The following is a 27,238-nucleotide window of genomic DNA, read 5'->3' on the forward strand; positions in this document are numbered from 1 at the left end:
CAAGGGAAGGTTCCTCTCTGAGCAACTGACCAAAAGCTCAGGTTCTGGGAACTCCTGTTCAACGCAATGAAAGTCATGGCCAGAGCTGGAAGGCTGGAAATTCGGAGTTGTTTCTAATTTGTCTGAGCCTTTTGGTCTTTCCGAAACCCTTCTCCTGGGGAAGGGGACTACGTTGGCCTGGGGAACCCCGTGGGGGCAGTGTCCTTGATCCTTGCCTCCTTATGTGATCATTCTTCCCCTGGCTGAAGCATGCTAGAAGCATCTCTCTGTACTGCCCAGAGTCCAAGAGTGTATCGTACCTTATCGGAGACCTCCAGCAGCGTGACATGGAAGGAAACTAGCCCTGAGAAGTCAGCGTCCGGGAAGGCCAATCCCTCCACGTAGAAGGTGTCCTCTTCTTGTCCGCTGGAACGGTCCACTATATAGGAGCGTTTATCCAACCCCAGCACATGCTTGTACTGGGCGAGTGAACCGCTGCCTAGGGACAGGAAGGAATACACGCCACAGTGTGAACAGGATATTATACACATTGGGGTGGACGGGGCAGCCAGCGGAAGGTGGGAAGAAGGTGGTGTATACCAAAGAAAAGCATCTCCTGCATTATCCAGTGGATACAGTTAATATTCCTTTGTACACCCTGCAGCCAAAATTTTCAAGTGTGAGTTGTCTAAAGTTGGCCCCCTAAATCCATGGCCTTATTTTGGATGGGAGCCGCAGGGGCTCAGCACTCAGCCATGGATTTAGGTGTTGAAATAAGAATCTGTTTGCCCAGTGAGGTGCCCAGCTTTGATCTAAGTGTCGTGTCCAAGTTCATAGAATCATAGAATATCAGGGTCGGAACAGACCTTAGGAGGTATCTAGTCCAACCCCCTAATCAAAGCAGGACCAATCCCCAACTAAATCATCCCAGCCAGGGCTTTGTCAAGCTGGGTCTTAAAAACCTCTAAGGATGGAGATTCCACCACCCCCCTAGGGAACCCATTCCAGTGCTTCACCACTCTCCTTGTGAAAAAGCTTTTCTTAATATCCAAATTCACACGAGTCAGTAGCAGTGCCAGGACTGGAACGTGGGCAATCCTGGATACCAGCCGTGTATTTGTTCCCCTGGGTCACACTGCCCACCTCTGAAGTTTGTCCTGCGAAAACTGACTTGCATCATGATTTGCTGGAGTGGGCAGGTTGGCAGTCATGTGGCAGAGCAATGCCCACCACTCATGTGTATTTGGGCTATGTAGGCAGTCAGGCCTGCCCAGGCAAGCTTAGAAATGCCTAATGGAACGTTAAATGCAGTTAATCATCGGAGACGAGCTGGTGTGAGAAGCAGACCTTGCCCTCTGAAATTTCAGCAGGCTGCTTCAAACAAAGCATTATTCATTTTTTTTAATAACCCAAACTGTCCTGTAACCCAATCTTCTAAAAGGGCTAATGCAAGAGAATGCAGAGATGCTTAGAGGACAGGAAATACCTTTGAAATCGGAGGACATCAAACTGTACAGGAAAAACGAGTCGAAGGAACAGGAAAGTAAAATGACACGAGACGCCTAAATTATCAGGAAGATTACAAATCCAGAGAAACCAGATGTCGAATGATATTGACTGTTGAGAGCTATAGAGTTATGTGCCAAATGTATTGTCAGATCACAGGACTTCAAGAGACTGCCATGGAGGAAGGATGGTCTTATAGTTAAGGCTCCGGAGAGATGGATTCTGTTTCTGGTTTGGCCACAGGGTACCGTTTACACTAGGAGCTAGGGGTGTGATTCCCAGTTCATGCAGGAATATTTGTGCTAACTCTCACCTGAGGTAGCACGCTAAAAGACAGCAGTGTAGCCAAGGCGGCTGGAGGGAGCTGCCCCATGTATGTTCCTACAGGTTTGTACTCAGGCAAATAGTCCACGCTTCTGCAGCTACACTACTCTACCCACAGACTTCTTGTCCCTGAGCGAGGCAGTGAGGCCAGATTTAAACTCCTTGCTCACACTGCTGATCCATTATTCACACAAGGAGGGGGACTGTTGGCAGCGTAAAGCATTTACCAGTCCTGTCCTTAATTTCTAAGCACCTCCGTTGGGGTTAGTACGTTCCTGCTTCATGTGGTATTGGAGACAGATGGTGGAACAATGTCTTAGGCCTGGTCTACACTGGGGGAAATCTACCTAAAATACGCAACTTCAGCTGCGAGAATAGCGTAGCTTAAGTCAACATATCTTAGGTCGACTTACCTTGCATCCTCACTGCCGCCACTTCCCCATCAACTCCGCTTCCACCTCTTGCCACAGTGGAGTACAGGAGTCGACGGCAGAGCGATCAGGGATCGATCACTACCCACCAATCCGGCGGGTAGTGTAGACGTACTCTTAGAAATAGAACTGGGGGATGTTTTGGAGGCAAAACTTTTTTCCAGCAAAAAATCCAGATTGGGAGACACTGAAGCACGTTGCCAATTTGTGTCAATTTTTCACTGAATTGTTTCAGTCAAAAAAAATCCACAGTTCTGGATTTTGACCTTTTCAAAATGAAACTTTTCAGTTTTCTGATTCAAAATGACTTTTCCGGTTTGAAATTTTCTTTAATTTTATTTCCAAGTTTTTCCGAAAGTTAGAAAATGTTCAAAAATGAAAGAAACATTTCATTTGGGGTTGAATTAAACATTTCATTTGACCCAAAACTTGTTTTTTATGTTTAGAAATTTTCAGCAAATCAAAACATCTGTTTTTTGTCTAGTTTTGCTTAGTCACCCAAGCCCTGTTGACTTTCAAGGATCTAGTTCATGTAGGCACTCAAGCGAATTCCACCTAAACTCATTAATATATAAGAGTGGCTCAGATATTCTGGTGATGGGGCCACCCAAGCCCCTAGATAGACAGGAAGGCTAAATACTCACCACTGGCATGGAAAACTCTCACTTTATCCACATCGGCCACAGAAATATGAAGAACCAACTTGTAGTCAGCAAAGATAGCACTGGGGCCTTGGGTCCTCAGGATCATAAGTGACATGTCTTCAAGATCTTGGAAAGAGAAGAGATAGACATTGGCCACTATTATTATTTGTATTCTCATAATGCCTAGAAGCCCCAGTCATGGACCATTGTGCTAGGAGCTGTACAAGCACAGAACAAAGAGACAAAGCTGCCTGCCCCCAAAGAACTCATAGTCCAAGTATGAGACGAGAGACCACAATAAGATGAGGGAATACAAGGAAACAGTGAAACAACACTGGTCATTGTGACAGGCAGTGGTCTCAGAACAGCAGCAGCCCAGCAGTTGTCTAGTTTTCTGTAGGCTTCTGGCAGAGGGGAGTTTTAAGAAGGGTTTGAAGCAGGAGAATGAGTTAGTTTTGCAGATGTCTATGAGGAGCTTCTCTCAAGCATGAGGGGCAGCCTGGGAGAAAGCATGAAGGTGCTGGTTTGAAAATTTAGCAAGTGGGCGAAGGAGGCTGCCATCATGGGCTGATTGGAGGTGAGAGTCGACCTTTTGATATTGAATGAGAGCTGCTGGGTGGGTGGGGGAATATGTTGTGAAAGGCCTTGAAAGTGAAGACAAGTAGCTTATTACAATGACCTGTTGAGGTTTTCAATCTCAAGCCTTGAAATTTTGACTTTCCCAGTGTGTGTCTAGATACAGAGCTTATACTGAGCTTATATCTGGCTGTCAGATTATATGGGCGGCTTGCTATGGTTTTATGTTATTGCTGCTAGGCCTGATAAGCGATTTAAAAAAATGAATCCCAATTAATCTCTCTGTTAAACAATAATAGAATACTATTTATATAAATATTTTTGGATGTTTTTCACATTTTCAAATATACTGATTTCAATTACAACGTAGAGTACAACGTGTGTGGTGCTCACTTTATATTTATTTTTTATTATACAGTAAAAGCTGTTTTATCTGGCACTTCACCAGCTGGAAAGCTCTATAAACCAGCATTTCTGATCTTCGTTGAAAGTCCGGTTGGTGCAGGACTGGCAGAGGGTTAGGGCACAGGCATAGGCGGTGACTCCGTGGGTGCCTCTGGGGCTGGAGCACCACGGGGAAAAATTAGTGGGTGCCCTGCACCCAATGGCAGCCAAGCTCCCTTCCCCAGCTGCCCCACCTCCTCCCCCCGCAAGTGCGCCGTGTCCCCACTCCTCTGCCTACCTCCCACAGCACTTCCTGCCGCCAAACAGCTGTTTAGCTGGATTTAAGACTTTCCAGGAGGGAGGGCGTGCTCAGGGGAGGAGGCTGAGAAGAGGCGGGGCAGGGGCGGGGACTTGGGGAGAGGGGTGGAATTGGGGCGGGGCGAGGGCAGTGCAGGGATGGGGCCAGGGGAGGGGGTGGGGTCGAGTACCCCTGGGAACAGTGAAAGTCGGCACCTATGGGCACGGGAGGGAGTGCAGGCCACAGGCTCCGGGAGGGAGTTTGGGTGCAGGAAGGGGCTTGGGGCAGCGGGTTGGTGCACAGGAGGGGGTGTGGGGTGCCAGATTCAGGGGACGCTTACTTCAGGCAGATCCCCACAACAGCAACCTCTCCCAGCTGCTCCTAGGCGGAGGTGCAGCAGGCAGCTCTGCACGCTGCCCCCATCCCACCCTGAGCACTAGCTCCATGGTTCCCATTTGCTGGGAACCGCAGCCAATGAGAGCTGCGGGAGCGGTGCTTGTGGGCAAAGGCAGCATGGAGAGCCACCTGCTGTGCCTCTGCCTAGGAGCAGCAGGGACAGGTCACTGCTTGCATGGGTCAAAGGTTGAAAATTGGAGCCTCTTTTGAAGCCATGAGGTTAAGATATTAGACTCTCATTTCTGTTTGTCTACTCAGTTTGTTTTCCCAGCCAGGATAGCATCTAAGGGCTTGTCTACATGGAGGAAAAGTCCCCCCTAATTAGTGCAGAATAGCCAAATAGCGGTTCCAGACAAGTTTCCTGTGTGGACACGCCAATTGCACACTCTGAGTGAGTGCCTTTGTGCAGATTAGGTCAGTACACATCCAAAGTAGATTAAGCCACACTGCATAAAAGGCATTGTTCGTGAGGAAAAGAAGCATCGACATGAGGAGGTTAGTGCAGAATACCTGCGGCACTTACACTCCTCATACCTGCGCTAGCTGTTTTTCACTTGCTTCCCTGTGTAGCTGAGCCCTAAGGGGGGAGGGGGAGATGTGCAGAGAAAGGGGGATGCCCCCCCTCAACAAAAGACAAGGAGCCGTGGTTGGAGGCGTGAGTCGAGGGACTGTCCGATCCCATCGCCGGGTGTTACGCACTGAAACTCACTTCACCTGCGTTGGAATCGTAGTGGTAGCACTGACAGAGTTGGCTCAGGAAATATCAATCTAGTTCTGGCCTGGCCTGGCTCACCCTACACCTGTCTAACGCTTGGCCCAGAGCAGAGGTCTGTTCCGTGTGAGTACCTGCATAGGACTGCACATACTGGTAAGCACTGTCCATATCCTTGGCTCCCGGGCTGTCCCTGTCACAGTTCACTAGCAGCACGGCTCCCTGCCCTTCAGGGCCCCACGTCCATTTCGTCTGCAGAGGAAGCACAAAGGGATCTGGTACAAACACTGACCAGGCTGGTGAGCCTGAATTCCCTCTTCCTCTTCACCCTTCCTCTCCTCTCCCCTAACAGCCCTGGCAATGATTCGGGCGAGCGGCCACGCCTGTGATGGGGTGCGGTCAGGCGTATACAGCAGATGTGCTGAGTCAGCACATCCAGAGAGCAGCCTCCAGTGCCGGGCCTGTCTCCAACATGCGGGGAAGGTGATGCTGCACAAGGAGACATTCCTGAGATCAAAGCTAGCTCAAGAAACAATAGCTGGGAAGCCGCAGCAGCATGGCTGGCTGCATGGGCTGGCCCCATCTGGCCAGGACTCTCAGTGGCCACTCACGCATGTACCCAGGGAGTCCTGGGTGGGCGGAGCTAGCAATGAAACCTCCCAACTGCACAGCGTGTCCAGATGTCCTGATTTTATAGAGACAGTCCCGACTTTGGGGTCTTTTCTCATACAGGCTCCTATTACCCCCAACCCCTGTCCAGATTTTTCACATTTGCTGTCTGGTCACCCTACAACTGCAGTGCAGACATACTCTAAGGGTGCCCCTGGCTGGCAAAACCCCAGAGCCATGTCTACCCTAGGAAAATAGACGTTAACATGTTAACAGGCTAATGGGCAAAAACCCTAATCTAAGCCAGGGAGTTAGTTGTAGTTTTAACACATGATCTCAGCCCCACGTTAAACTCGTATGAAAACTACAACTGCCGAGTCTACACTGGCATTTTAACCCAAATTAGGTCACGTCTACACTAGAGCGCTTACAGCACTGCTGTAAGATCTCCCGCGGAGCCACTCTGTGTCGATGGGACAGACTCTCCCATCAACGTAATTAAACCACTCCCACCGAGCGGCAGTAGCTATATCGACGGGAGAGCGTCTCCCACCAACTTTGTGCTGTCCACACCAGCGCTTCTGGTCAGTGAAACTTATGTCACTCGTGGGGGCAGGGGGGTCACACCCCTGAGCAACATAAGTTGTACCAACGAAAGTGCTAGTGTAGACATAACCTGAGTTAACCCATGATTGGTTTTTTCCTAGTGTAGGCATGGTTTGAAGGAAAGCGGAAGCTACTTGCCCTCCCCTGGGAGTGTCCCTACAGGAGAGCAGCCGGGGTGAATCTATCCCTGTATTGTTCCATGAAAACACATTCACTGGGAACTTCGGCATCCGACTCTTTGACCCAGGCATGGAGCAAGCTGGAACCCGCAGCAAATCTCAAGCCTGATGGAAAAAGATCAGGAGCCAAATTATTTTCTCTAATGCTACTTCTGCCCTCCTGACCTCTGACTCTGCACTGGAGTAGCAGGGAGGAGAATGTTGCACAGGGGCAATGTCATGGTTTCATAGCGATAGGACATGGAAAAACAATACTGGGACTAAGTTGGCTTCTTCAGAGATCCGGAAAACAGTCTGTCTCCACACACAGCCTTTGTCACTGTCAGCTTCTGATTGCTAGTGCCTGTTGGAAGTGGATCCACCCAGAGTGTTTCCATGCCGAATGCTTTACCTTACTCCTTACTTACAGATATGAATTAAGTCTCATTACCTTGTTGGTTCCATTGCTCTTCACCATCCCGCTGCGGTCCATGTCGGTATCCAGAGAGACATCTGAAATCACAAAGGGAGAAGGAGGCCCCGGTCCCAGACGGCAGGAGAATGACCGTGCCCAAAGCATTGATGTCTGGGTGCTTCCTTAATACTATCCATCTATATCTGGACAGCACCAACTCTCCCACCCTCGACACACACAGCAGGACAGGGCCGGGTGAACAGGATTCTCAGGGTCTCATCTTCTAGCCTTTTACTGCCACTTCTTATGATTTTCATCTGTCTACTCCCATCTTTGTTCCCTTGAGCAGGAAAGCACGGATAGAAATAATTTCATGGATGCAATGATTCTTTGACCCGTTTCTTTGATATCTGCCTTTTGTTGTTGAATGACAATTAAGTACAATGAAAGCAGGAAGAACTGTTTCCAGAATATGGGCATGTAAACACCAAAATATTTGCTTGAAGTGATGAAATATTTTAAAGGGACCCTTCTTCAGTGAATGCTCCCCCCCGCCCCCGCCCCCAGATTTCTGACCATATGTCCCTTACTGGACCCCTAGCCAATAGTAAACATTAGGTCTAACTAAATGATGGTTCTGTGGTAGTCCACTGAGCTGACTGAAAAAAAGATAATGGGAGAAACAAAGGAAGCATCATTCAGAGGGCATGGGAATGGGGAAGGAGGTGGCTACTTCCTGGTCCTGCTTGCAGGCTCAGAGGATCTGCAAGGAAGCCTGCAACCTGGTCTTTCAGAAGTCAGTCTGCAGAGAGCCACCCTAAAGTAAGATGGGATGAGTTGTGCCTCGCTGTTTTAGGGAGCAGCCTGCTTTGTTTAACTCTGGTTTTGGGTTCTTGTGTGTTAGGGTTCTGAATGCTAAGATATAAAATAGTGGTACAGTGCAGGCTTCCAGCAAGAGAGTTATGTGTTTTTTATCTAACTTCTGTCTGTGTGTGTGCTGTGAACATTACATGGAGAAGCTGAATCACTTTGTGTGCCCTGGTGGAATTGGAGACTAAGGGAGTGCCCATACATGCCCAGAGTATGAGCCCAGGGCAAACATTTGGTTGAGAAGCCAGTGTCCATCACCCTAACTTCAGACAGCCATAGCAGGTGGGAAAAGGTCCGCTTCCTAGGGTGGGATTTTCAAATGTACTGTAGAACCTCAGAGTTATGAACGCCTCGGGAATGGTGAAATGTTCATAACTCTGATCAAAACATTAGGGCCATTCTTTTCAAAGTTTTCAATGGAACATTGACTTAATTCAGCTTTGAAATTTCATTATGCAGGAAAAAAAATGCTGCTTTCTCTTATTTTTTTCAGTAGTTTAGGTTTAACACAGCACCGTAGTACTGTATCTGTTTTTTTTGGTCTCTGCTGCTGCCTGATTGTGTACTTCTGGTTCCAAATGAGGGGTGTGGTTAGCTGGTCAGCTTGTTACTCTGGCGTTCATAACTCTGAGGTTCTGCTGTATGTGTCTTTTTTGAAAAGCCTCCGTGCGTTAAATATATATGTGGTGAGGGTGAGGGGATGGGGGTATAATATGTTTATCAGTGGTTTTCAACCTTTTTTCATTTACAGACCCCAATAAAATATTGAATGGATGTGCAGACATCTTTGGAAATCTTTGATATCGTCTGCGGATCCCAGAGGTCTGTGGACCATAGGTTGAAAACCACTGGTTCCTATTATATACACTGCATATCTATTAAATATACACATAAACACAAACATCTCCTCTTCATTTATTTTATTTCTTTGAAAGGAATGTTTGTACATATTATATTTAATATATACACATACACATATCTTATATATATGTAATAAAGGGAGGTTTATCCATTTCTCTCTTCCCTTTGAAAAGCTTATCACGAAGTGGATGGAAAAATAGAGAATGTTACAGTATTTATACACACACACAAACTAATTCCCATTTGCTGCCTAGGTTGCGTGTCTCAAGGGTATTTAGCCGATTGTTTTTATAATACTTACTGACACAGGTGAGGTATAACCAAGCCCCCTCTACAGGTGCATTCTCTTTCTGTCCATAGTACGAAATCCTAACCTGTGAAGACATTGCCTGGTCACAATCAATTCCAGCAAAGGTCCATATCATGCCATGCTCCGGTTGTTGAATGTGATCTCTTCATTGCCCCCAGAGAGGCATGATGTTTGATATCTGCTGAGGTTGGGTGGTGGGGCTATGGAGACCACCCTCAATAAATCAACTGTAGGACCATCCTGCATGCTCATGGCAGTTGATGATTCAGTTGGTGAGTCATTCATCCAACAGGCCTAATTCACAGGAAAGGCCTTGGCGATGGATTTACAACCCCAGGCAATTTACCCATGGAACAGGGGGTGGGGAAGCCCGTCCCATGGAATCCTCTGTGTCGTTTCTGGCTTTATGGCGCATGTGTACTTAGCTCATGGCAGCGAGCCTCCCGGCCTGGGCTAACAGACTGAGGCTCGCAGGGTTTGCATTCGCTCTCTAAACACAGCTGTGCATTCACTGCTTTGAAGTTGTGGCTTGGCCTGGAGCTGGTGTTCTGAAGCCCATTGCTATTAGAGAATCTGTCGACCCAGGCTGGGAGGCTCTCTGCCCCAGGCTATGCAGACCAGTGGTGTGCAAGCTTTTCCAGTTACACTCCCACCCGCCACCTTGCTATTCACATAATTTGTCACGCACACACACCCATTACTTCTAATCTGAAGTAATCCCTTTCTTCTGCACTGCTGCTGACAGCAACGCTGCCTTCAGAGCTGGGCGGCCAGAGAGCAGCAGCTGCTGGAAGGGCATTCTTGGGACCTGTGGGATCCCAGTTTCTTTGCACACCACCTCTCCCTCCAAGAACCTCTTGTGCATCCCCTGGAGGGCACCCACCTAGCTTGTGCAGCACTCATCTAGACAATGCCCATGCACAGTTTAATCTCCAAGTTAAAGCCAAGGTGAAAGAAGGGTTTCCTCTTCTCTTACACCAGGTCCTGGGTGTCTGCCACCAGACTTTTCAATCACTGAATTTCCAGCAAACTAACCCTGCCTCTCCCCATTATTTGGGCAACCTCGCTACGCTTCGCACACACCCCCTTCCTCTCCTCTATGTCTTTTTGTGGCTGTTAACAACACAGATTTAGCTAGGACTCTGTTCTTTAGAAGTTGAGTGATGGCTGTGCTTCTGCCATACAAGCACTCGGCAACTGTGCCACATCCCGTAGTTAAAACAGCCCCTTTCTTCTGAACCTGCAAAGATTGACCCCATGTTTCCAGGCATGATCATGCAATTCTTTCAAAGCCCAGCAATCCACACACCTTGCTATCATTGACAGAACTGCTCGGGATGTCCATGGACACTATGACCTCCACCTGAGAATTGAGGGTCCATCTCGATGCACCAGCAGCTTTCTTCACAGCATTAGGGTTGTAGAGAACATAGACCTTCACTCCGGAGGTACCACGGGCATCAAATGACGTGGCACCACTTGGGATGGATCTGGGACAGAAAGGAACCCATCAGAGTTGTCCCTCTCACTGTCTATGTATACGCATAAAAGCACTGACTAAAGATCCCCATAGACTCAGGAAATTCCCATCCGTGCTGTGGGTCATCAGTGAAATCGGCGCAAATTCATTCACGTAACATCTTGATGTTGCCAAATCTGCTTTTTTTTCTGTTTTCTTTTTTTTTTTTGCATTGAGTCTGAAAATTTTTTCCCGCCTCTAATCCTGACCAAGTGGGATTTTTTTTATGAGGCTAAATTAAGATTGAGATTCTCAGCTAAAAGGTGGCATTTAAATGGACTGGATTTTGCATCTGCAAGCAATAATTATTCTTTGCACTCAGCATGTATGGTACTTCACACTTTCAAAGCACCCTGCGAACATTAATTAACCTATTAACACCTAAATGTGCTAGGGGAAGGCATTTTTGTCTTGCATGTGATTTGCATCCCTCCTTTCCTGTGCCAAAGAAAAAGAATGAAGCTGTGTAAACGTTAACCGTAAGAAAAATATTTCAGGGATTTATTCCCTGTACAGGAGTATGTCAGTGCCTGAAGCAACTCGTAAAGAGAGAGATTAATCTGCCATCACTCAGCCTTCTTTAGAATTTTAAATCTACCTGTAAACCTGTCTAATAGCTTCTTCTCTTCTGGTGGGTACCGCTGAAGTGTTAATGTCAGATTTATCGCACGCTGCCAGAACTAGTACACGGCTTCTGGGGCCAATTTTGGAAGACTGGCGAAGTGCGTGTGTTTATAGGCATGAAGAGAACAGCCATAGACTTTGTGAGAATTACTTCCAGGTGGGGTTCTTATGTGGTCCCTGGCATTGTCGGGTGTTTGTCTGTAACATGCTAACTTTGAGACGCTGCATCCTATCAACTCCCCCGCCACCCACAAGTTTCAGGAGACATTCTAGGCAGCAATGGGCAAGCGCCTACTCATTTTAGTTTAAATGGGAACACTGATTCCAGACTACCTTGGGGCCTCCAGACAACCTTGTGTGGCCAGCAGAGAAATCTTTCTGCAGCCTTCTACTGCTGTCAGCCTATATGAGAGGCAGCAACCTAATTTGCTGCATGGAGACACTGTGTGTTGCCAGGACTCTAACAGACCTAAGAGAGACTTATAAGGAGGATTTGTAATGGGAGAAGTGGGGACTGGATGGGGGGCAAGCGGAGTGAGAGGAATAGGGAGGCTGGGGGAGTGGACTTGGTTCAGACCTAAAATGGTGTTTGGAAAGTCCTCAGGACCACAAATGCTAGTTCTGAAGGGGGTCCTGGCTGTTTAATCTGTTCCTGCAAAGGAATGGGGGAATAATGGTGAAAAAAGCAAGAACCCTGAGGGGCATAGAGGTAGTTTCACTTCTATATTTGGGGTGGTGGGTTGGCTCCAGTCAGGCCAACAGGGCTGCGGGGGGGGATGGACAAATTCCTTGCCTGACAGTAGGGGCACCTTTTCAGACTGAAAGGGCAACTTTAACTGTGATTCCAGGGGCTACTTAAGCAATTGAAAACTCCAGTGTTTTTTGCAGATAATAACTTAGAACTATCTGACAGGAGCACGGTATCGAATTCCTATATCAAGAAAGCAAATTAAATCAATATTAGACCCACTCAGCTCTAATACGAACATGTTCTGACATCTTGTGGCAAGTCACTTAAGGAACACTGCTTAGTTTAAAATTGCAATGTCTGTTCTTACTGAGATACTCTTATTAAAGTCAAAAGGGACCATCATGGTCATCTGACGTGACCTGCACATCGCAGGCCACAGAACCTCACCCACCCACTCCTCCTATGGTAGGTTTAAAGACTTCAAGTTACAGAGAATCCACCATTTCCACTAGTTTAAACCCGCAAGTGACCCATGTCCCATGTTGCAGAAGAAGATAAACCACCCCCCCATGGTTTCTGCCAATCTGACGTGGGAGGAAATTCCTTCCTGACCCCAAATATGATCAGTTAGACCCTGAGCACATGGGCAAGACCTACCAGGCAGTTTTAAAATTTTATTAGAAAATGTTTAAAAATAAATGATACAGAGCATTGAAAATTCAGTTAATAGTCATCGGGGGTACCACACAGAGTATAGGGGGATGTTAGTATTTTGACATTGGATAGCGCATAACACATACAGTCTGCAGTATCCTCAGTGGGGGGATTTAAGGTGGATGAATCAAGGTACAATCAGCAAGCAGTGAGGGTACATCACTCATACAGGAATTACAGGTAATCATAGGTATAAATAAGTGGGCCGAGTAATGAGGATAGGATGACCCTCATATGGTGGAGTTCAGTTCGGTTCGGTGGGTTCAGGGTTCAGGGGATAAGGTCCGACAGAGGAAGTCTTCAGGTCTCTTCCTCATTGTAATTCTTTCCCAGGTGACTCACAGCCTCCTCATCTAGTGTATTGTTAGTCCCTAAATGCAGGATCTTGCACTTTGCACTATTAAATATCATCCCATGTCTATTACTCCAGTTTACAAGGCCATCCAGATCTTCTTGTATGGTATTCTGGTCCTCCTTGGGACTGGCAATACCTCCCAATTTTGTGTCATCTGCAAATTTTACTAGCACACTCCCACTTTTTGTTCCAAGGTCAGTAATAAAAAGTTAAATAAGATTAGTCCCAAGGCTGAGGAACTCCACCAGTAACTGCCCTCCAGCCTGACAGTTCACCTTGCAGTATGACTCGTTGTAGTCTTCTTTTTAACCAGTTCCTTATCCTCCTCAGCTATTACTTTTTGCCGTTCACCAGGCTTGGAACAGCTCATTTAACTTTAGGAAAACACCCTCACAGCCCTTTCTTATCTTAATCACTAGTTAATCACTCTATTTATAAACAAAACTCTGACTCCCTTCCCCAGGGGCATAAACTGGGAGCAGCTCCTGACAAATCTCTTGTCTCCTCTGCAGAGCTCTTACTTTGCACACTCAGGCTGCCTATCTGAGGCTTGCAGTTGGGGGTCGGGGGGGAGCAATGCCCTCCTGTGGGCCCCCCCAACTCCACCTGTGGGGGCGAATTGGGTGGGTGGGCAGACATGAAAGCGGAGACCCAGAGTGAGGAAGGGGAAAGCCCCCTGCAAGGAAAGAGGATGGGAAAGTGAGATTGCATCCTATGACATCTTAGTCAAACTGGCTGACATTTGTATGAAGCAATTTTTCAGCAGAATATGGCCCTTTCCCCAGACCAAAAGCATTAAACAAAATATCACGAATGTTCTAGATTTTTGCCAAAACTCAAAATTTAAAAGAGCCTGATTTTGATTTTTTATCCCCCGCTTTTCCTTTTTTTTTTCTTTTATTTCTTTCCCAAGGTTAGAGAAAGTGTGAAAAGTTACAGAGAAGCAAAAGGAAAAGGGGAATAGGGGGATGAAAAAATGGAAAAAAGAGTCCTGGATGTCATTCGTTTAATTGCATTCTACAGCACCAGTGAGGAAGGGAGGGCCTGGGAGATGCATCTGAAAACATTTTGAAAAAGTTTCATGATTTTGGGGGGGAAATAGTTCAATTTTGGAGCCTGCGAAGCAGAAACACCGTAGAACGTACCAAATTTTTCATGACATCTTTTCCGTTTTTCTGCCAGCTCTACATTTTGGGCCACCACATAAGCTATTGTAAATGATCATACCTCCTGTACGGTCATGAGGATCTGGCCTTTTATGTATTCAAAGCTGCGTCCTTATAGGTTTGGGGCAGATGCTTTACTGACACTAACAAATGGTTTAATAATTTCTCAGAGGTGTTGGGGAAATTCCCCTCAAATTAAGATGCAAGATGAGATGACCAGTGTAGGGGAGAGTAAGAGAGAGATCCTGGAGCACTGGGTCTGGTGCAAGACCTGAGGTCTAGACCAGAGGCTCTGCACCAAAGTGAGGCCATGTAGTCACAAATTAACGATCTGCTAAAACACAGGCACTCCTGAGAAGCAACAGATACTGGGTATGTGTGATTAACCCACAGACCTTGTAGCGCCCGAGCACCTTGCTCCGGAGAGAAAGGGGTATAAAGAGGGCTGACTGCAACATCAGCAACATCAATGGGTTCTTCAGACTTTGCTTCCAAGTGGTGGTTGTCAGTTAGGTGCATGTGCATGCTCTCCCAGCCCTGTGCAGATCGGTGGTTCAGCAGGCCTCGATAGCGCTACCCAGAAAGAATGACCACTGGCATGGTTCGGGGACAAAGGCTCTCGGCCAGGTTTACCATTCCAGCGCCCTGGCTCCATGGTTACAGGTACACTAACACGAGTGCCCTGTGGCAAGGAGCAGCTCAGCATCAGGACTTTCTGCTGTCCCCTAGGCTGCACAAAGGGTTAAGGCAAGGTACCCTGGCATTTATAGGCTGAGACAAACAATTTACATACCACCTTATGGGTTTCATGACATCTGCTTGTTAGGTCCCCTGGTCCCTAGCTCCATGTGTCTGGGGCAAAACATCCCTATTCATCACTTCTGTTAAACTCTCTTATCTGGTGCTAAGTCAGGAGGTCTGTAGCAAGGCGGGCTGACTCACCAGCACAGCGCCTCCTGCTGGTCATCTGGGAATTAGCTCTCTCAGCCCTGAAGTGCCCTCTGTAGTCTCTTTCTCCCCCACATATAGGCCCCATGTCTGTCCTGGACCACGGTGCCCCTTACCTTGGGATGCTGCCCCTCACCCAGGGAACTCCACACCCCTGAGCCCACGTTGCCTCAATGACCCACTTCCAGTCTTCATCTAGCCCCATCCCTCAGGGGCAAACTGCAGTCTGAAGTGGCCACTCATCAGTGGCTAGGTGGTTGGATCTGTTGCCTTTCCCTGCAGCCCCAGTACCTTCTTCGGCTTTCCTGTCAGGCCTCAGCCTGAGAGGTCGCCAGGCCTGAGCTCCCCAGCTCAGCCTTCCCCTACACTGCTCTGTTGAAGCTACCCTGTGCTCCCAGGCACCCCAGTCCTTCCCACCCCAAGGCTGGAGTGAGACTGCCTGACTCCTAGCTCACATTGACCCATTGATGTTGCTGATGTTGCAGTCACATTGACCCCTAAGTAGCAAATATAGCCATGGTCTCCATCACTGATCATTTTAAAAACAAGATTGGATGTTTTTCTAAAAGATCTGGTCTAGGAAAAATTTTGGGGTACTTCTCTGGCTTGTATTATCCAGGAGGTCTGACTAGAATGATCACTGGTCCCTTCTGGCCTTGGAATCTGTGAGTGACATCAGCTGTTACAGGACACAGCTCTGACCTTGGTTCAGATTTAAAGATTCCACTCCAGTTTATTTTTTTGTGTAAAAGAACCATCTTTGCTCTAAAGCTAAATGCTTTGTGCCTGATTCTGGCCCCCGACCCTCAGGCCAAAAAGTTTGCCCACCCCTGCTTTAAGAGGTGATTCTCAGACCAGTAGTTTGCTCATGTTCCCTTAGTCATATGTTCTCAATGTAAATAATACTGATTAGTTTACATGAGGTAGTAGCCATGCCAATGACTCAAGGGAATGGGGAAAGGAAGGAGGAGGGTGACTCCAGTAAGGTTGCGTGGTTACACGGGTAACTGCATCCACCACTGAATTTTTTTTAATTCCATCCTAAAGTCTGAGGCCGTGGCTGCCAAAGAAAGTGGATGGAGATGGAAGAGAGGAATCGAGGCTTGGTGCCAGACGTGCATGTGTTCTCCTGGTTTTATTGTACGTGCTTGGGGGAGAAGGAAGTCGTCTATTTACTCAGGCCTAGATCCTCAAACACAGCGAGGTGCCTAACCCCTGTTGATTTCAATGGATCTGGGCCGCAGCGCCTGTCGGGCAGCAGGACTGAATGCTGCCATGATTGTGAAAGGCAGAAAAGGGCTGCTAGTGAGCGGGGAGGCTCCCAGCCAGCCAGGGCCTGGCGCCCCACCTATGCTCTATCTTTATCTTTAACCCTCAACCTCCACTCTTACCCCTGCCCCTGCAGCACCTGCAGTCAAATTCTCACCATCCCAGTCTGGGCTCCTGCACCGCCATTGCTCTTGGGTAACAATAAGGCAACAACAGGTTAATGTTGACCTTTAAAGGTCGACCATTGTGTTATCTAGACGGCGAGCGCTTTAGAACGAGAACAATCTTTTTGTACAGCACCTTGCACGGTGGGGGTCCCGGTCCAAGACTTGGGCTTCAGTCATAGAAATACTTTTAATAATCATGTGTAGAACAACATCTAGCAAAACAGGTTCCCAGCTTGGTTTGCCGGCGGCACTATTTCAGTACAAATGTTATTAAATTGTCATAATGGAACAACATTAGCAAATACAGCCTCATTTCTGCACAGTAAAGTAACCCTTGGTCTTGGCATCGGGAAAATCTTCTTTTCCTTAGGTTACCCCTTAAAACGTACTCTGGCATAGTCTTGTATTTTTATGCACTTAGAAGAAGGCATAGTTATTCTTTCATCCAGTTTAATTCTTTACAAGTCACTCTCACAGTGCTGTAGTGCTGTAATGGCTAGAAATAGCATCCATTTAGCAGGGGTGTGCACTGGCTTTAGTCTCTGCAGATGTCTCAGCTGTCTGTGTTTGAATCTGCATTTCAGAACTGTTTTAATATCTCACATAGCCAGTTAGGGGACAAGGTGATGCCAGGCTGTGGTCTCCTTCCAGCAGTGGAAATAATGCAAGGAGACCAAGGGAAAATTTCCAAAAGTGCCTAAGTCCCATTTTCAAAAGTGACTCTGTGTGTTCCATTCTATGCATCCAAAGAAGTGAGCTGTAGCCCATGAAAGCTTATGCTCAGATAAATTTGTCAGTCTCTAAGCTGCCACAAGGACTCCTGTTGTCTCTTTGCGGATACAAACTAACATGGCTGCTACTCTGAAACTAGTCACTGAGTTTCAGAAAGTGTCTGATTCTCTTTTGAAAATGGGAGCATTTCATCCCAGATCTCGCATTATGCTAAAGCTGCCTAGGAAATTGGGACGGAGGGCCAGAGACGGGATGCAAGTTTCAGCGAGAGAGTGTAGATCCGTGTTTTTCATTTGGGCTCATCTGTAAAATAAACACGAAATACTAGAGGCTACTCCCCACCCTATTGGCCTCGGACAGTCGAAGCGAATTAGAGAAAGTGCCAAAACTCAGCAAAATCTCCTGGTATGAAAAATGAATCTTACCCATAGATGTCTACAGAGACCTCTGTGCCCACCACACAGACGGCATAGCTGGGACTCTCAGTGGACACCCGGACTCTCTGCTGCGTCATGGTTGGCCTTGGACCGTAAATGTGTGCAAAGTGAGCAGCTGTGCTCCTGGGCTGTTCTGTTTTTTACGAGCAAACCAGCACGACTGGATTACAAGGCATAGAAAATTTGCTCCACCCTCCTCCCGTTCCTATCTGAACTGACTAGCTGGAGGCTCCGTCCCTTCCCCCTCCAAGGTCTCTACCTACCTACTTCTGTTTGGGTTTTATATTAGGGGCTGGAGGAAGGAAGGACAGGAGCTGTGTTGACCCAAGCCCTGGTTGGCGTTTGTCACGTCCAAGCATTGACTGCGTGGTCATTCCAAATGTAGAGACTGGCTCATGACAAACTCAGGTGTGGAAGATCGGTAAGTCCTGGGCGTTTGCTCGGTGTGCTGCTCCTGCGGATGAGCAGATGGAGCACTTCACACAAGTTAGGGGCTTTACAAGGTTATTTGATTCTTAAAAACCCCTTCTTGGGGTAGGCAAATGGGCGTGTTATAGGAGGTGGTGTTCAGACCCAGCACGAGGTTTCATTCTGCCCGAAGGTCTGGGTTCAGGTTCAAGGTTGAATCGAGGCTATGGGTAGGATCAAAGGGTGGCAAAATCCCAGGGGATTTTTGGCTTCATCAGAGCAGGGCCGGCCTTAGGAAAATTGGGACCCTGGGCCAACTTGTATTTTGGCACCCCTGGCTCCCCACTCCTCCCCACCCATGCCCCCCATTGTCCCTGGCCCCCGCTGCCTCTCCCTCCATGGCCTCTTACCACAGGCCCACCCTGCTCTGCTCCTTGCATCTTGACTATGGAGTCTCCCCGACCACGGCTGTCACGCATGTCACCCACCCGTAAGGCCAACCCTGCATCTGAAGATAGTCCTTTTTGAACAATGGGATCTTGCCTGTGACTAGGGTCCCTAGGCATCCCCACAATACAAATAATAAGTAATATTGGCAGGCTCCTTCTGCTGACCCCCAGCATGGGGTGGAGTCCATCCTGTCTGATGTTGCCCCAGAGGGGAGAAAAGAGAGTCCTTTCAGCTTTGCATGGTGACTCTGGATCTCTGACCCCAACTGAGGTGGCTCTGTTTTACCCAGTGAAAATATCTAACTTGGACTGGGGAGAAAATGTCTTCTCAACAGTCTAGAATGAATCAAAACAGGTACTGGATACCAAAAAGGAGCTGACATAGACTTTAGGACTAGAAGGGACCTCAAGGTCATCTAGTTTGACCTCCTGCACATCACAGGCCCCCGAACCTCAGACACCCACCCTGTGATAGACCCAGAACCTCTGGCTGAGCTACTGAAGTCCTCAACTCATGGTTTAAAGACATCAAGTTACAGAGAATCCACCACTGATGCTAGTTTAAACCTGCAAGTGACCCATGCCCCATGGTGCAGAGGAGGGTGGGATCTCTGCCAATTTGAGCTGGGGGGAAATTCCTTCCTGACCCCAGATAAGGCAGTCAGTTGGACCCTGAGCATGTAGGCAAGACCCAGCAGCTAGACATCTGGGAAATAATTCTCTATAGTAACTCAGAGCCGTCCCCACCTGGTGTCCCATCTCCAGCTGTTGGAGATATTTGCTAATGGCAACCACGGATCAGCTACATGCTGTTGTAGGCAGTCTCATCCTACCAGCCCCTCCATAAAGTTATCAAGCCCAGACTTGGAGCCAGTTTGAGGCGCTTAACAAAGCTTGTTCCAGAATCACTGGCCTTTTGCCTGCAACCGGCAAACCCTCCTAGTGGAGATGCAGTTTATACTGGCATAAAACATAAGCTATACCAGCAGAAGAACTTGTGTGCCTGTAAGTGGTTAGGGCTTATACTGGCACAACCATATGTTGGTTAAAAAAAATCACACTTGTAACTGACATAGTAATGCCAGTATAAGTTTTAAGTGAATATCGGCCACAGTAAATTTGGTTGAAGGTTCTTTGGTTGGGTGTGTAATCTTTAGACGGGTTTCATTGTCACCCCTATTATAATCCCTGTGTTTTCCAATAGCCTTTTCTTTTTAGAAATATTTTAGTTCTAGAGCCACTTCATAGATACATTTTCTTCTCTCAGTTGGTCAGTTGCAACTCTGCCTGCTTCAGTAGCACTGTGGCGTAGATGCTTCCTACATCGACGGAAGAGGTTTTTCCATCATTGCAGGTCATCCGCCCTTCTGAGAGACAGAAGAATTCTTCTGCCAACCTACCTGAGTCCACAGTGGGGGTTAGGTCAACCCAAGTATGTCAAACGAGGCACAAAATTTTTCACAGCCCTGCACGGCGTAGCTAGGGTGACCTACGATGTAGGCGTGGACCAGGCCAAAGACACCTGTATACCCAAAGAACGCCACCCAAATAACTCCATCCACACCATATAGGGGGCTGTGCAGCTTTAATTACACTGGTAAAGTAGTGCAACTTCTATATGTCGACAAGTCCTTCCTGCCCGTGAAGGAGTTGGTCATAGAAAGCTAATCGTTTAAAACTCTTTAAAAACCTGCAGTTTGCTGGGTCTGATTCTGCCCTGTTGAAGTTCAAGGCAAAACTCCCATTGACTTCAGCGAGATTAGGATCAGAGTTGTAAAGAACCAAATTTCATGGAGGAGTGGTACTGGGGAGGGAGGCTGCACCTTTAAGGTCTGAGCTTCCCAGCCAGAGTCCGGGTGAGGTGCGGGGAATCTTGTCAACTCCACATATTATACAGCTTTGACTGTGTCTACACTGGTATAAGTCAAACTGTACGGCCACCCCAGTGTGGACGCAGTTGTAATAATGCTGTATCTACGTCACAGGGCAGCTGTGAGAAGGAATTCATATTTGTTATCTGTCATGAGATCTGTGCTGGAAAGTGCTATGTATCCGTGCCAGTGACTGAGTCACTGCTTATCAGTCAGCTCCTGGTTTGAACTGGGTAGTTCCTGCAGGTCAGTTAGGGTGAGCAGATAGCAGTGTGAAAAATCAGGACAAGGAGTGGGGGGTAATATGTCACTATATCAGAAAAAGCCTCAAATATCAGGACTGTCTCTATCGACACGGGTCATCTGGTCACCCTAAGACCAGTCCAGAGCCACCCACTGCCCCAATAACTCGCCTTGTTCCTCTCCCTCAGCGTCCTGCTATTCCAGTCCACAGTCTGCAGTGAGAAATAAACCAAGACAGAGAACCTCGTCAGGGTGTCGAGGCCCGTGGTGTAGAGTTTGCTCCTGTGTGCCATGGGAGCTCCAATGTTTCTGTGGCTTGATCTCCATTTAAAACGGATACCAACATCTCACACACACACACACACACAGTGACACAGCTATGCCAACGAAACCTCCAGTGTAGATGCAGCTATGCCACCAGCTAATGACATTCAGCGAGGTGGGGTTCCTACGCCATCAGAAGGAGTTTTTCTGCGTCCATGCTAGGGGCTACGCCAGCATAGACTCTGGAGTGCAGACCCAGCCGGAGTCTATTCTCACAAGCAGGAGCTCCTCCTCCTTCCCCGAACCCAGAGTAGCAGTTCTGCAATGTCTAAACCCAAGATCCGTGCTCTACTGGGGCAGAGAAAGAGAGTTGGAAAAGTACCATTGCTTGTGGGTACTGTAGCTGGGCCCCTGTCCATTTATGAGTCTCTGTGTCACTAGCAGCTGTATCACGGGGGTGACCTCTAACAGTCCCTCCTGTTAACACACAGGACTTTCCTTGCTCGAGAGCTACACCCGCCTCTTCCTCCTCCATCTGTCAGGGGCCAGCGCGTGGCTCTTACCTGCCCACCCAGCAGGAGGGGTCCTTCAAACTTTAAATCGTATATTCCATCAGGGCTGAGCATTTTCTCGTAATTACACCTTGTACCGGAGGCTGCTTATTAAAAGCTTGGAAGACACCCAAAGAGGGGTGGGTGGAGGAATCTGGACCACAGAGAGATCGGTCAACTCTCTTCTGTGCTCCGGAGATGGTCTCCCCCAGAGTATAAAGCTCTCCTGTGGCTAGTCTTCTCCTGTGGCCCCGTCCTCCTGACCTTCCGATGTCTGCAGTCTGTGACTGACATGTCCCGGTGCCTCGACACGCCGCAGAGATGCATGTATCTATTTGGTGGTAGTGTTATTTCTCGCTTGTGTCAAATTGAATGTGCTGAGCTGGGGTGGGGCTAGGCAGACTGCAAAAGAGTTGGTTTGGTCAGGCTTGTTTTTCAGCTTGACTCGTTCCCCTGACTCTGATTTCAGCACTGGCCAGGGAAGATTCTCTGCCCTGCCATAGTTTCATCTCATGTGCCATCCTGTTTGAAATGGCTCCTGGATGCAGCCAGGCCTTTGCCAAGAACAAGCCACTGCTCCAACCATTCAGCTGTCAGAGATATAAGCAGGTTTTTTTAAAGAGACGCAAGAGGCTACATTAGCCACCTGTGCAGCCTTCCTCAGGAAGCCCTGTGACCAGAAGGACCTGTTCTTGGAAGCTGAGGTTGTAGGAAATACCCTAAGGCGATGATCTTGCCCTATTGGGAGAGAGGGTAGGAGGTTGGGGTGGGACAGACAGGAACCTGAGGAACAGGGGAAGAGCAAGAGCTGGAAAATCTACTCTGTTGTGTTGACTTTGGGGCTGTCAGAAAAATTCTTCAAGGGCATCAGCACAGTTGGGTGCCAGCACTGGGCATGCCTCAGAGAACAAAAGTAGGTCTCCACAAGAGAGAGCACACCGTGCATCTCCTCTGAACCGCGCTGCAACTGACCTGAACCCAAAATGGCAGCCACCTCCGCCAGACACCAGAACACTGAGAGGTGCCATACGCGCACACACACCAAACAAATTATTGGCTGCCCTGCTGCTTGTGCCACAGAACTGATTCGCAGTAGATTAATCCTGGGATAATGGAGAGGGAACGCTCCCTCTGAATGCTTTGTTGAAAATGCATCCCATGTGATGCATTTAAATATTGCTGTAATTGTCATTGTTTGCATTCCTAGAAGGATCCTGTTGTGCTAGGTCCTGTACAAACAGTGCAAAAAGATGGCCCCTGCCTCCAAAATACTGTTTTTAAGTTCATTTTGATCCTGCTACACAAATCTCTAGCAAGGGGAAAATATACTATTTATAACTTTCTAAGCCGTATTGCACAAGTGGGTGTTGCGAAACTAACAGCACCCTGAAAATTGTGCAGCAGGGCCCGCAGAAATAGAAATGACCGTGTGACTGTACTCGAACAATGGGGAGCAAGCTGCATACACGTTGGACCTGATTCTTCAATATTCTGGGCCTTGCGGAATCGCTATCAACTGTGCAAACTGCCTTCTGACTTGTTAGCACTTGCACGGGTGTTGGCAACACCGCACCGTGCATGGGGATTGGGCCCATTTTTTCTCTGGAAGTAACTCACCAGACTCAGGAAATATGATCAGCTGAAGCTGTGATGGGGAGGTCATCTGAGGAGAGATGCCTCCCGGAGAAGCCAATTCCAGAAATAATTCCATGCCTGTTCGGAGTAGCTTGCGTGTAACTTTTTCATACCCACCAGTCTGGCAAACTTAACTTAATCCTGATCCACCCCAGGGTCTTGTGGGTGAGTCATTAGGCAGGCTAGTGTTGGTAGCACCCAAACCTGTGGCATACCAAGAGGTCTCAATACAGGCACTCACTGATATGACTTGGCCAACTCCGTGTATTTGGAGGGTCCCATATACAGCATCAACGCTGGGCTGTGCAGTGGGACAGGCTTTGGAGGGTCTGTTCAGGGGGAGTGAACCTGTCATTGTGAGCTATGACGCCCAGCAATCAGGGCTACTGTGAATGGTGGATCTGTGGATGCATGGATCTGTGGATCCATCTGTGGATGCATGGATCTGTGGATGCATGGATGCACCGGCTGTATTGCCATCCACGGCAGAGAGCTGCAGAGTCGACTGACTCTGGAACAGTAGCCAAGGAACTAAGTTTCTGGTTCCATGGCCCAGGAAGGAGGCATTTTCCTCACCCACCTAGGGCTCCACAGCTCCCAGCCCAGTTATTCATACTGACTACAGGGTCTGACATGGAAATGTACACGCACTTCTGAGCCCCCGATATAGTCTCTGTTAAATGTTTCCCTTATGGTAGTAGTTCTGCCTTTTCCCTGCTAGAACCCATCTCTGAGCCAGGATCCAGCAATCTCCCAGTTAGCAGCATGGGTGGGGAAGGGTGGTTACAATCCCTTGATACCTATACATTCCCCCATTGGGTCGTGACCCCCTAGGTAGACAAACCCCTCCCTTATGGAGCAAGGAGTCAGAGCTAACCTGACCCCTTGCTGGGCTTTTTAATCGGCCTCATAACGACATTGTAGCAGGAAAAGGCTGATAATCTCCCCGGGCTGATAATTGCACATGATTTATTCCTCCATGTGCGTAACTGAAGGCAGTAATTTCAATAGCCTTGTTGGCTAATTACCTGCAATAAAGAGAGGCATTGAACTGGTCGTCACTTGCCGTTCTTGTTTGCATAAGGATTTATTTAATTAACTGGGCGGCTGTACCATAAGGAAAGCCTATCTAATGAGCACAGAACCTCCCACCAAGTTTAGCAAGATTGTCCTACGTGCTTGTGCTTAATGGGCTGGGAGGGTTAACGCCAAGGTGGTCCTGAGAACCTGTCTTCCTATATGTTGGTAACATGCCTGGCAGAATGGGGCCCCGGTCCTGACTGGGGCCACCCGATACAAACCACTGATCATCATCCTGGCCTGATTCAGCAGCTGCCCTCTGCTGGCAGAGCTCGGAAAGGCTTCGAAAGCAGCTCTCCCGGTGAAGGTCGGTGCCAGTGTCTACAATGGATAGAATCCACAAAGTGCAAATGGCCTGTGGTATATGGAGATTATTGAACCTCAGTGCAGGATCTGCCTCCTCCCTGGCATGGAATTACACCAATTCCTCTATGTCTTGGTCTTTCCATGAGCCTCAAGTAGACTGGAAGATCTGGCTTCTCGGTGGACTTGTCCAGCTCCTCTGTGTTTAATCTATTCCGCTTAGATTCTTGCAACCATCCTTCCCAGCTATCAACTTCTTGCCTGACCTAAGGGAGGGCAACCAAAGGTCTGGTGTTGCTGCCTATGAGAACAAAAGCCGGGACTTTTTAAGTCGCAGAGTAACCACATATCAAACCACCCCGTGGAGCCGCCACTCACACCCTTACGGCATGAAAACAGCTTTGAGCATAACACAAGGACCTGCAGGCTCAATGTTTAAGAACTCGCTGCTGTTGGGCTGTATTGGACTCCAAGCACAGGGAGACAAGATAGGCAATGGTATCTGCATGGCTCCTTTTGGTTTAGCCTGATGTTTCATAATTCTCTTTCTCTCTCTCTCTCTCTGGTGCTTGCTTGGCTCACCTATGGAGATTTCCAACCAGAAGTGTTGGATTTTGTGTGTCTTTGGAGCGTCTCTCTGATCAAAGCACGTTATGTTCTCTCCCTTGCTGGCAGTCTCCAGGTGTGACACACTTTGGGATTTCAGTTGTTGTTCAGCTAAAATTTGGACAAAAACCTATTGCCAGTTGAAATTCAGGTAAATCCAGTTGCTTTTCTCATCCTGTGGGTGTCATTCTCCCAGCACCTTATACCAGCGGCTACACCTTGGTTGGCTATGCACGTACACCCATTCGGAGTACCAAGGTCAGCTAATGGAAATGCTGTATGTGTCCGTATCATTTTTCAATCTGCTTTCTCTTGCACTCCCTTGTGACAGAAGTTCGTTGTGGGCCTAGATATCCTGCGTGTCATCCAGTGACGTGAGAGCGCAGACACACAAAGGCAGGCCAGTTTTAAGCCAGACGGTCCTGGCTTTAAATGGTTTGTCCTGTGTTCAACACTGCGACAAAACTGGATAGGGGTTTGTCCGGTATGGAGGGTGGGCGAACCTATTGTGAAGAGTGCACCGCTGCACCCCTGCTGGTGTGACCTCGCACGCTCATGCCTGGTGGAGATGCAGTCGTGCTAGCAGAGGCAGCCCCAAACCATTCCCAGCAGTCTTGCAATGCACGATGTTCTGGAGATGCGTGAGTGGCCACCTTAGAAGCACAGTATCAGCTTCTAACACACGGGAGCTAATTGAGGAAGCAGCTGCTGTTGAGTTATTATTTCATACTGATCACGACATAACTAGGTTCAACCTCCTCGGGGAAAGTAGCGAACCACCAAGTGACAGAGTGACACTAGACATTTCAGTAATGAGAGAGGATGGGGGGTGGGAGGGAACTTGGCAAACTTCAAACATCAATTGGACATTTCTCATGCTTATGAAGGGGGTAAAGGATGTGTGAGTTTGGGGATTTACTGACTGGCCTTGTAAAACGCCATGTGTCCACTGGACTAACTTTGATGGTTCAGTATAACATCATTGGTTCTTTTCATTGCCATCTGAGTGGGAGATAGGGGTGCCATTGAGAGGGGTGGAGGAGGCTCCTGCCCTCCCCCCCACCAAGTTTCCTACCAGAAGTCTTCTCATAGCACATGATGTGATGAACTGGGAGGGTTTCTTGGTTTTTCTGTGTTTTCCAGTGGGTTGCAGGCAGAGGGAGTGGGACTCAGTGTCCCCAGGTGTTACTGGTTTAATGAGGTGAGGGGAGAGGGAGTTTGTGGTTACAGAGGACTGGAGAGGGAACTTGGGACCCCGGCCGATGGCCTGGAGGATGGAGACCCCAGCGACTGGTGACCTGGTGACCCAGCTCAGGAGTCACAGCTGGTTCTGGCCAGTGGGAGGACAATGGGCTGCGGAGAGAGGACCCCAGTGACCTGACCAGCCGGTTCCAGCCAGAGGAGGGCAGAGAAAGGAGGAGACCCAGGCCTTCCTGTTTACAACCCTGTTTACCTGGACAGAAGACAATGGACAGAGGTGGGGCTTGGGGCCCAGGATATCAGAGGCCCAGCTGGGAAGCAGGGGGGCTCTGGGCTGGAGAGGGGGAGCAGGCAGGGCCCACCTGGATGCAGGGGGACTGGGATATGTTGAGCTGAGGGAGGCCAGGCTTGAGGCCCTGAGAGGTTCCTGTGCTGTGTTCAACTCTCAATAAACCCTCTTGTTTTATGCTGGCTGAGAGTCACTTCGGTCTAGAGAGCAGGGTTGCATCAACTCCTTCAGGGGGTTAGGATGCCCAGGGGGTCCAGAGCGCGTGGACTCCCTGAGGGGGCCCACGGCGAGAAACAGACGTGCTAAAGCTCAGAGAGGTGTGGCTCCAGGAGGTGGAGGGGCCTGATCCCAAGAGAGAGTGGACCACCGAGAAGGGCTGTCTCACTGAAAGGGCACGGCTCACGGATCGCACAGGGCCAAGAGTGGGCACGATCTGTGAGTCCGTGACACATGTCCTAGCCCCAGGAGGAATGTGATGAGTTCTGTGCTGCTCCCAGCTTCCATCCTTAGGGCAGGGAGTTTGTTTATAAACAGAGACAAGGTAATTAAGATAACAAAAGGCTTGACATTAAATTAAATTAAATTTTAAATTAAGGATTCTTAGATGATCCTGGAAGCATTGCCAGGGACTTCAATTA

General features: G+C 48.4%; 1 protein-coding gene across 1 annotated transcript in view; it reads right to left on the minus strand.

Annotated features, from left to right (window-relative positions):
- LOC116828980 (protein-arginine deiminase type-3-like) overlaps nt 1-17,778 on the minus strand; it is a 32,585-nt gene extending 14,807 nt beyond the window's left edge. The window contains exons 1-7 of the mRNA XM_032787548.2: nt 17,690-17,778; nt 10,389-10,569; nt 9,071-9,143; nt 7,075-7,136; nt 5,385-5,502; nt 2,885-3,010; nt 300-478 (exon numbers count right to left, since the gene is read on the minus strand). Coding sequence (XP_032643439.1) covers nt 300-478; nt 2,885-3,010; nt 5,385-5,502; nt 7,075-7,136; nt 9,071-9,143; nt 10,389-10,569; nt 17,690-17,778 — 828 coding nt within the window. The remainder of the gene's footprint in view (nt 1-299; nt 479-2,884; nt 3,011-5,384; nt 5,503-7,074; nt 7,137-9,070; nt 9,144-10,388; nt 10,570-17,689) is intronic.
- Between the last annotated feature and the right edge of the window lie 9,460 nt (nt 17,779-27,238).

The sequence above is a fragment of the Chelonoidis abingdonii genome, chromosome 23, assembly GCF_003597395.2.
Source record: "Chelonoidis abingdonii isolate Lonesome George chromosome 23, CheloAbing_2.0, whole genome shotgun sequence".
In the NCBI taxonomy this organism is placed as follows: domain Eukaryota; kingdom Metazoa; phylum Chordata; order Testudines; family Testudinidae; genus Chelonoidis; species Chelonoidis abingdonii.